The sequence below is a fragment of the Mustela nigripes genome, chromosome 5, assembly GCF_022355385.1.
Source record: "Mustela nigripes isolate SB6536 chromosome 5, MUSNIG.SB6536, whole genome shotgun sequence".
NCBI classification, from domain to species: domain Eukaryota; kingdom Metazoa; phylum Chordata; class Mammalia; order Carnivora; family Mustelidae; genus Mustela; species Mustela nigripes.
Genome location: NC_081561.1, coordinates 58,105,794 through 58,116,390, shown reverse-complemented (window position 1 = coordinate 58,116,390; position 10,597 = coordinate 58,105,794). Strand labels below are relative to the sequence as shown.

Below are 10,597 nucleotides of genomic sequence, written 5' to 3'. Positions count from 1 at the left end.
GGGGGGGGGGGGGGGGGGGACGGGGACAGCCTGCCCCACCTGGATGCTTTGTTGAACTCCATTATCTTCCTACCTCAGAATTCCTACGCTCAGCCCCACACCCTTCCCACTTGGTTCTTGGGACATTTACTGCTCCTACAACCCACTCTTCGTTACTACTCTGGGGTAGGACATGAATGTCCACTGTCTCAGTTCCTAGAGGGCCTTGCCTGGAGCTGGGCATACAGCTGGCACTCCGTGCGTGCCCTAGTGACTCTTTCTCCTTTCTTCCTCGACAGATTCCGAGCCCAGTACCTTGGATTCCCAGTCTTCGACCACCCTGTTCCTGTCCTCCGAGGAGCCGGGCCCTTCCACGGCTGCACTGCCCTCTCCCTCTTCCTCCTGTGAGCCCCAGGCCTTCTCCCCGGGGGCCTCAGTCCTGCCCCCGCTGCTGCCGCCGCCCCCCACCGCTGCTGCTGCCCCCACGCCCACCGTCCCTGGTGCCCCTGGACGCGCAGGCCTCTACTCTGTCGTCGTCTCCTCCCCCGACGGAGCCCCGCGCCTTGGCGACTGGCTGCCCGGCGGCCGCGTGGCCACCCCTCCCGGCGTCTGTGGGGATGAGCGGGAGCGGCCCGCACCCACCCCGCATCCTGGAGCAGCAGGCAGGGAGGAGGGCGCCGAGGCCCCCGGAGCCTCCCCACCGCTCTGCGCCCGGCCTGCCGCGCCCACCAGTCTGGAAGCCAGCGTCGGGGACATCCTGGTGGAGCTGCGGACCATGAACGGCCACCTGGACATCATAGCGAGGGCCCTCACCAAACTCGCCTCGTCCCTGGGGCCTCCGCCACAGCCCCTGCCCGAGGCCCGGGATGCCAACTGACGCAGAAGCTGACACCGGGTTGGGCACTTTCAAGGGATCCCTCGTGTGCTGGAGCGTCCCCGCCTGTCACCTGTCACCCACAGGGGTCCAGCAAAACCAGCAGAAGAGAGCTTTTCTCTGCTCGGCCTGCCGGAGTGGACCTTCCCTGGCCGCTCAGTCTGAAATGACCGCGCTTCTCACACCGTCCGGCCAGGTCCTTTCTCGGTGGTCACCACTGCCCCCACTCCCCCGGGCTCTCCTGGACCTTCAGATGTCCTCCTTGTTTTGGAAAAGGCCTTGAGCTCTGGGGAGGAGAAGTGCCCTTAGAAGCTAGCTGGTGGAACTTTGGGCGAGGAGACGCTCAGGAGAACCATCCCTTTCACATCCCACTGTTGTCACTCCTGAGAAGCGTGGCAAGAAGGCAAGCCCGCTCCAGCTTTTCTCTCTGACTTGTTCATGGTCTATCTGATCTTTGGTGATGTTTACATATTTCTTAAAAAAATTTTTTTTTTGCATAATTAAATTTATTTTTTCTCATTATAACCCTATTACAGGAAGTTTAGAAAATAGAGACGTGAAAAAATCTGATGTATTTGGAGAAGGAGGTATTTAAGTCTTTCTTATGAATAAGAAAGTATCTGTGTAATAAACAAAACTTTTATGTGTACTTTCTGGATGTTGGCCTCGCTCCGCTCCCTTTTTTCCCTTTGCATGGGCCCCTGTTCCTGGCTACTTGTCCCGACCTTCCTGGACTCCTTTGGATCTTATTTCAACACTTCTCATGCTTGTGAAGAATAAGCTTCTAAAGTTCTCATGATTCTTTTCTAAAACTCCCCTAAATTTGTAAATCCACCCCTTTCCTCTGGATTGGAGCAGAAGCTGAGTCTCAGAGTGCCTGGACAATATGGAGGAAGCCAGCACCCTTGGCCTCTAGTTTTTAGGTGCCAGGGACACTGCCCTTCCCCACTGTGACAACCAAAAACATCTCCAGGCTCTGCCAATGTCCCCTGACTGAGACCTAGATGGAATTTCAGAAATCTGGAATAATCTCTACCCTCCAGGATCTGACTTCCCATAAGAAGCCAGGGCTCTTCTCACTCTCTTATTTGAGTTAGAATTAATTTGTCAGAAGCAGATACACTGCTCTTTTCCTGGAAACAAACCAAGAGTCAGAAGCCACACTGCACAGAGTAAAAGGCCGTCCGTCTCTGGGCATTTGCAGGACATGCAGGTGATGGGCTGAGGCCAGTGGCTGCCTGGGCGCTGTAGTCCTTGGCATACCCGGCACATGTCTGACTTCAGCATGCACGACCCACCTGGAGAACTTGTGAAGGTGCCCATTCTGCTTTAGTGGTTCTGGGGTGGGGCCTGACACTGCATTTCTAACAAGCTCCAGGAGGGTGTTGATACTACCGGTACAAGACACGTCTTGAGTACTAAGGGAGTAGTAAGGGCTTTTTCTACTTTGGGATTCCTGCTGGTTTGGGTTGCTTATCTTTGCATCCTCCCGTGGCCTAGATGCCCCCAAGCTCTTACCAAAACGTTCACTGCTGTTCTGGAGGAGTTCTTGTTTTATTTTTTTTATATTTAAAGATTTTTAAATTTTTTAATCGAGAGAGAGAGTGAAAGAGAGAGAGAGCAGGGGGAGGGGCAAAAGGAGAGGGAGAAGTGGACTCCCCACTGAGTAGGGAGCCGGATGCTGGACTAGATCCAGGGACCCTGGGATCATGACCTGAAGGTAGACACCTAAGTGACTGAGCCAGGGTGTGGGCTGCCTTCAGCTCAGGTTATGATCCTGGGGTACTGGGATCGAGCCCCGTGTCAGGCTGTCTTGCTCAGTCGGAGCCTGCTTTTCTGTGTGTGTGTGTGTGTGTGTGTGTGTGTGTGTGTGTGAAATAAATAAAAGCTTCAGACATTTTAAAATAAAAGCCAGGGTGTATTAGGTCTAGCCACCCACTTCTAAAGAAGCTCTACTGGAGTTCAGACCAATTCAACATTTATTGGGTGTCTACAATGTTGGTGCCTGGGGGACACAAAGATGAATAGAGTAAGGGCCCTGCCCTCCAGGGGCTCCCAGCCTGGAGTCCCACACAGGGAGGGATCAGCAGTTCCCTCCAGTAAACAACTTGAGGAGGAGATGGGAGAAGCAGCAGAGAGTGGTGAGAATGGCAGTCATTGAGGTCAGGCTTCTGGCTTTGACTTTGGGAGGATTATCCTGCCTCAGTGTCTTAATCTGTGTCAGATGGGGATGATGGCATCTGCTCCGTCATGGCCCAACAGAAGCAGACTTGGATGTTCTGGGGGCTTTGCATTCCAGAAAGTGCCGTCCAGATGCCCTTAGATGGCGAGTGAGTATCATTACCTCCTCTCTCCTGGGTCCTGTGGCTGGAGGTACCCTGGAGAGGGGGAGTCACACACTCACATCCGAGCTGCCCCTCCACCTCTGACTGACTAGAAGCTCCCCTTTCTTTTTCTTTTTTTTTTTTTTTTCTTTTTTCAGGAAAAGAATCCATGGCCCAAAGTGACCGTCCTTTGTTCTGCTCTTTAGCTGAAGAAACGGCTAAGCTGGCATTAACCCAGATTAAAAACAACAAAAAACGAAACCTTTCGAGAACAAAGAGGCACTGACATATAAATCCTAAATTCAGATACAGGGAATGTATCTGACTAAATTCAGGGACTAAATGCAGATACAGGACTGACTCCTTTGCTCAGAGCCCCGTATGTGCACATGAGATTGAGGTTGGGGAAATCAGAAAGAGCGGCTGCTGTAACACTCGTTCCATCTAGGGAGAGCAGAGGAAAGTCTGAGCGCCTGTCCTGGGTGCATGGGGTCTCAGAAAATGGGCCTCATCTAAAGTTTTTGCAGATGGGGCTGAAGGGGGATAGGAGGGGCGGGATTTGCAGAAAGAACAGCCAAGGCAATGGAATTGCGTTCAGACAAAATAACAGTCTGAAGGGGCTGGGCGGAGAAAAAGAAATCTCATCTTATAGATTGTAGGTTGGAATTTCCCCCTGAATGACACCAAACTGTCCTGATACCTCTTCTCCTGAGGCTTAGGTGTCCTTAGGGTTGGTACAACATAAGATGGGGACATGACAGTTCAAGGTGGCAAGCTGAAAATTGGTCTAAGACTTACGGTAGCAATAGAAGGCTTAAGCCAGTGACGGATGTAACAGTCATTACTGTAGCTTGTCTTTGTGAGGTAATGAGGGACCTGTTTTTGAGGGCATTCTAGCAGAGACCAGATGAGGAGCTGCTGATGCTGAAACAAACGGGGTTCTACCGTGGGTAGAGCAGTAATTTAATGATCCTCTCACTCTAGTATTGACATAAGCCTTGGCTCCTCTCTCTCTCAAGCCCAAACCCAATCCAATGTCCAGTCACATGGATTCTACCTTCTAAAGAGTTCAATCATCCAACCACTTCTCACTGCTACCACCTGGCCAAAGCCACTGTCCTCTCCCACCTGGGTTACCACAATAGCCTCCTAACTGGCCTGTCGCTCCCTCCCTATTCTCTCAGAGAAGCCAAAGTGGTCTTTTTTCTTCTTCTTCTTTTTTAATGTTTAATGTGATTCATTAGTTGCTGATAACACCCAGTGCTCATCAGATCACATGCCCTCCTTAAGCCCCATCACCCAGTTACCCCATTCCACACCCACCTCCCCTTCTGCAACTCTGTTTGTTTCTCAAAGTCAAAAGTTTCATATGGTTTGTCTCCCTCTCTGATTTCTTCTCTTTCAGTTTTCTCTCCCTTCCCCTATTGTCCTCTGCACCATTTCTTATGTTCCACCTATGAGTGAAACCCTATGTTAATTGTCCTTCTCTGACTGATTTATTTCACTTGGCATAGTACCCTCCAGTTCTATCCCTGTTAATGTAAATAGTAGATATTCATCCTTTCTGATGGCTGAGTAATATCCATTGTATATATGGACCACATCTTCTTTATCCATTTATCTGTTGATGGACATCTCCACTCTTTCCACAGTTTGGCTATGGTGGACATTGCTTCTGTGAACATTGGGGTATAGGTGCCCCTTCTTTTGACTACATCTGTATCTTTGGGGTAAAGCAGAGTGGTCTTTTAAAAACATTTCTAATCAGGTCACTCCTCTGCACAGACTCTCCAGTGGCTTTCATCTCACTCAGAGTAAGAGCCAAAGTTTTACATAATTTGGTCTCCTATTATCTGCCCAATCTCATCCCTTATCACTGTCCTCTATTCTAATCCCACCAGCCTTTGCTGCTTCTCCCATGCATTGGGCATGTTCTACCTCAGGGCCTTTGCACTGGCTATTTATTCAGTCTGGACCACTCTTCTCCCAGATAGGTAACATGGCTTGCTCCCTCATATCTTCAGGTCTTTGCTCAAACCCCCTTTGAAAAGTTGTAACCCCCTCCCTAACCTTAACCCTCCATACCCCAGATATATTTTTTATTCTCCTTTCTTGTTGTCTTCTTGTTGTTGTTGTATGTGTGTGTGTGTGTGTGTGGTTGTTTTTGTTTGTTTGCTTGTTTTCTGCCTTGCAAAAAACCACCACCCCACACACTATATGCTTACTTTATTTTTTGTCATTGGAATGTCAGCTCCATGAGGAAAGGACTTTTTGCCTGCTCTGTTACCTCAGCATACTGCCTTTGAAAAAGGGATACATCAATTGTAACAGGGATTTTTGTTTTGTAAAAGGGATACATCAATTGTAATAGTTCAGACCATACAGAGGGGAACAAAGAAGAATACAAAAGCCACCCCAAAATCCACCCCCAAGAGATAACTACTGTCAGTATTTTGGCAACTACTATTTGAAACATCTGTGTCTATACAAAATGCATACGTATGTGTGTACTTGTACTTAACTGTGATTACCCTAGTCCTGCTATTCTGCTGCCTGGTTTTGTTTTTTGTATTTTTTTAACTTGACAATGGATGAAAATTTTTCCCTTAAAAAAATACATGTTATCTATGAAGCCACACTTACTTAGCCATTCCTGTGTTTTGGTTTCTAATTTTTCACAGTCGTGAGCAGTACTGTCTTGACCATATCTGGGGCAGACCTGTTTTTGCTCTCCTGTGTGTTAAGGTAATTTCCTGGAGGTGTGATTTCTGGGTCAAAGGGCATACATTCCTACTTCTTGTTTTATGCTGCCGCTGCCATCGTGGCTTCATCGAGGTTCAAAAAGGGGAAGTGAATGAATGAGAGGAGGAATTCAGTGGTCTCGGGGTGGTTCCATTCAAGAACCTGGAGAAAGGAGGAAATGAAAACGGGACTGCCTTCTGAAAGTTGAAATCGGAGCACAGTGGGCCAGAACAGAGTTGTGCAAAGCCACCTGGGAGGGAGGAATCTTGACCGTCCCTCAGATGGTGCATAAGTCTGGGTCTGATCAGGAAACAGAAGCCATCTAAGTTTTGCCCACCGAGGGGCTCTTTTGGGGATTGGAAACAAGGATGTTGGAAGGGTCTGGAGGAGCATGGAGGGCAGGTTCAGGTGGCCCAAGATGAGTAAGTGCAGGAAAGCACCACCAGACCTGGGCTGGGGCAGCCAAGGGAGTGCAGGACCCCAGTGATCCCAAAGTTGGGACAATAGAGCTGAGCTGCCTTAGCAGGAGATTGGGAGTGACACCGCCAGGCCTTAGGCCCTGCCACTGTCACTGTCCCCTGTGAATATCACTAGTGCTGTCACCAGGACCTGAGACCTCCACCAGAGAGCAGCAGGAGGAAGGGAGGGAGTTGCTTCTCCCCTCCCCCTACCTTCTGGCTCTCAGCCAGTGCCTCCCTCTCCTAGAACCTAGCTGGAAGCTCCCGTTGGAGGGAGTCTGGGAAATGCAGACTGTAGACCCTTTGCCCCGATGACAAAGGACAGAGCACAACTGACACCAGATAGGCCAAAGACAGTGCTAGCAGCAATGTGAGTCAGAGCAGTGGTATAGCGAAAGAAAGCAGTTGTCGCACAGTCAGCTCCATTGGCCTTGGGAGCACAGGGAAGCAGGCCCCCTGGAGGCCCACATGGGCAGAGCCCATGCCAGCCAGAGAGGGATGGATGACCCTCAGGACCCAGCCCCAGGTGGGCTCACGCAACCTGGCTCTCTCATTGGATACTACTTCCCAGTATGGGGGTACAATTGTCAGACTGTCCTCGAAAGATAGGACGGGTTTTGCAACCTTCGTTGGGTCTTGGATAGTAGTAGTTTAGCGATGAGCGTTGCCACTCTGGGAGACAGGAAGCAGCCCTGGGACTTGCCCTTGGACGTATTCCTTTATCTAAAGGACATAGGCACTAACACTTATTGGGCTCCTATCATGCACCAGCTCTGTGCTGGGTACTCTATCTACAAGCCAGATCTTATTCACGTCTCATAGCAACCCTGTGGGCAAGGTTGGGAGCAAGATCCTATAATACTCATTTCATTGATCAGGAAATCGTGGTACAAGGAGATTGTGTGACTTGCCCACGGTCGCACAGCTGGTAACTGACAGAGCCAGGATCTGTCTGTCTCCGGGGTCCCGGCCCTGCCGCCACCTAGGGCTGCCTATCCCATTGATTGGACCTCTTCCTTTCAGAAGTATGTTAAAAACCCGGGGTTGCTGAATGGCCTTTGGCTGGTGAGTCTCCCCCAGAGTGACAGCTGAGTTGCTCTCCGGAAGTTATAGGTCCCTGGACAAGTGAGAAAATGCCATCACTGGAATAATAAACCGGAAAGCAAGGGGCTCTCCCTTCCCCCACCCCACAACCCCAATGCTGTCATACATGTTGGGCTTGGGAGGAAGAGGAGATGTGGGAGGACAAGACTAGGTACAGGGAAGAGTGGATGAGGAGAGAGGCCGGAAGGGTTGTGCCAACGTGGTGTCTCTGAAGTACCTTTAAGGTCAATGTCATTAACTATATTGCATGTACAGGTGACTTAGCTTCAATTGTATTTTGTTTCCCCCGCTCCTTACCCCCTTGGGCCACCTGACTGAAGCAAACAATATGCTTGGAGGACCAGAAAATGCAAGGATTTCCACAAGCCTCTCAGGGGCCAGTATTAGCATCTCAAGTCTCAGGGACATTTTTAAGTCTCCTATAAAGCAAGGACCCTAGCATGCAGCAGGCAGGCTGACTCTAACCTTGGCTGACCAGTACCCAGCGAGTACTGTGAGGCTGGCCAGTACCCACGCATGAGGCTGGCCAGTACCCAGCGGGCTCAAACCATTTCCACAAAGCAAATGTGCAAAGCCTCTGCTGAGAGGCCACCAGGAGCATCTCCCAAGGCTCTTGGCTCCCATCTTCCTCCAGAACGCACCCAGTGTTGTCTCTACTACCCACGTGCTCTCTGGAGGGCGCTCTGCTGGCCCGGCCGTCCCTTCTGGAGCAGACACTGTATCCTGCCCCCCACCCCATCCCCACTACGCCCAGCACCCTTCAGACCCAGAGCTGGTGCTCAGCAGATGTTGCTGGAGAGCTCCGCTGTGGGAGGGGGAGCAGTCCCCGGGGTCCAGTCCGGCAGTGTGGGGGCTCCACCTCTCGCTTCCTGAGCACTGCCCGCCCCGCCTGGATGGAGAGGAAGACCTGTCCGTCAGCCAGTCTGGTGCTGGCCCAGGAGGGAAGGTCATGACGACCTGCCTCCGCTGTAGCTTCCAGGCCTCGCCTTTGCTTGTTTTCTGGGAGCCTCGGTGTCTGCCCACAATGGCATGGCTCATTCAGCTGCCCGGATTCTTGGCGCAGCGCGCGGGCCGCATAACTTGTTTCCGTGGTGAGCATGGCAGAGGTGGTCGGCGCTCCCAGGCCTGGCCTTCCTCTTGGTCTCCCCAGGCAGGGAGTGTGCCAGGCAGCTGCTCCCCAAAGTGGGCTTTCCGATGGGGTGGGGCGGGGGGGCGTCACCTCAAACTCGGCTGTGCTTTGAGCTGCAGTGAACAGATCTAACGGATTTTACTTGTTCCTTCCTCTTTCGTCCCACCTTGTTCCCCAAAGTGTTTGAGCGAGCTGCAGGGAATACCACATGTTGGGGAGCGCTTGGACGGCATCTGGTCTGACCCCCTTCACCTGTTGGTGTTTGGCTCGGGGCTGCCCAGCGATGAGCAGCTGGGCTGGGCTGGCAGCTACCGTCTCCTGAGTCCTGTGTCCTTCTAACCACAGCACTTCCTGGCTTCCTGAGTGACTCTTCCCAGGGGTGAGATGGGACAGCCCAGAACAGTCCACTTCCTCCAACGCCTTTGCTTTGCCCCTGAGGCTGGTTACACGCTTAACATACACGTATGCACATGCAGGATGGATCCAGAATTTTAAATGAAAAAACAAATTTTTTTTTTTTTTTTTTTTTGTAAACAGGGGTCAAGCTAATTGTAGCCCATGATCTGTTCTCATCGGTCTGGGAGCGAAGGGTGATTTTTACATTGTGAAAGCAGCAACAGCAGGGACAGCAGCTTAGGTGACAGAGACCGGATGTGCCCTGCAAAGCCAAAAATATTTCCCGTCTAACCCTTTGCAGACAGTTTGCTGATCCCCAGTCAGGACAATACATTGGCCTTCCCCCCCAATGACAGTAAACAATCTGCCCAGGAGACTGAAGACTCCTCTTTTAGAGGCCCACCTACAAGGTCCTCTCCATAGGGTTCCAACTGTGAAATTGAGAATTTGCAGCTTTCTCCCTTTACCCCATCAGATGCTTGTGACTTCTCCGAGTGGTCTTTCTGTGGCTTGATTCCTGTCTTCCCAGGATGAACCAGGAGGCGAACCTATTGTTAGGAGACACCCAGAGGTGAATTAGGGGGTCAAGGCCTTTCCTGCTGGTACCCAGCCTGGGTCGCTCCTGCGCGGCCCCAGGAGGACTGACTGAGGGGGCGGCCAGAGAACAGACTCCCACGAGCGACAAGGTAAAGGTCTTTTCCCTCGAAGAGAAGCACGGAGCTGCTTGTGATATGACTGACTACCTCTGTTTCCTCCTCACCAAGGCAGGCTTCTCAACTAGTTCCTGTCTGTTCGGGCCGCTCATTTCTTTAGAGTTACTGAACCAGAGTAACCGCAACTCAAGCCAGAAGAGCGCGATAACCCGCTGAACTCTGCGTGGCCTTGGCCGGGCCTCTCCCTGAGCACATCGGCCCACGGGCCGCCTCTCTGCCACGGCAGGGAAGCCAGCCAGGCTCTGGGCTCCGGCTCCTTATTGCCAGAGTCGAAAGAAAGTGGGGGAGGCGGAAAGTGACAGGCAGGCAGAACCGGGAACATTCAAAACCGTCAGAGTTGTTCACGGTTGTGAAAGATTTACGGGCAGGCAGTTCGGAGTTTAAATACGAAATGACACCAGAAGCCTTTAATGTAAAGAGGAGCTTTAAGCCTGATCTGGGAGCAGAAAATAGTCTGTGAACTCCCCTCTTTGAGATCTTAGAAGTTGTGTGCTAGTGAATCCAAGCAGGGCCGCCGCCGTGGTGCACTTCACGGGCTCATAAATATAACATTATTGGACCCCAAAACCAATCCTTCTCCAACTGATTAGGCCCAGATTGGTCAACCCATAAATCAACACTGAATGAGAGCTATAAAGTTGTGAATCAATGTGTCCCAGACCTCCAAACCGGAATGAAAATGTTGGAATAAAATGGCTGGAGCCCTTCCAAGATCCTCCTTCTCATCCCTCCTCCCACCGGCCCCATATCCTACTACACTAATTTTAAAAGTCCTTTTTCTTTTTTTCTTTTTCTTCACTCCTCCTCCTTCCCACCCCCACCCCCCCCTCTGCACCCCCCCCCCCCCCCCCCCCCCCCCCCCCCCCCCCTCCCCCCCC

The 10,597-nt window shown here is 51.4% G+C and overlaps 1 protein-coding gene across 2 annotated transcripts in view; it reads left to right on the top strand.

Moving 5' to 3' along the window:
* RUNX2 (RUNX family transcription factor 2) overlaps positions 1–1,399 on the top strand; it is a 223,512-nt gene extending 222,113 nt beyond the window's left edge. For both annotated transcript variants that reach the window (XM_059400341.1, XM_059400338.1), the window contains one exon: positions 279–1,399. In XM_059400341.1, coding sequence (XP_059256324.1) covers positions 279–856 — 578 coding nt within the window. In that variant the 3' untranslated portion in view covers positions 857–1,399. The remainder of the gene's footprint in view (positions 1–278) is intronic.
* The last annotated feature ends 9,198 nt before the right edge of the window (positions 1,400–10,597 follow it).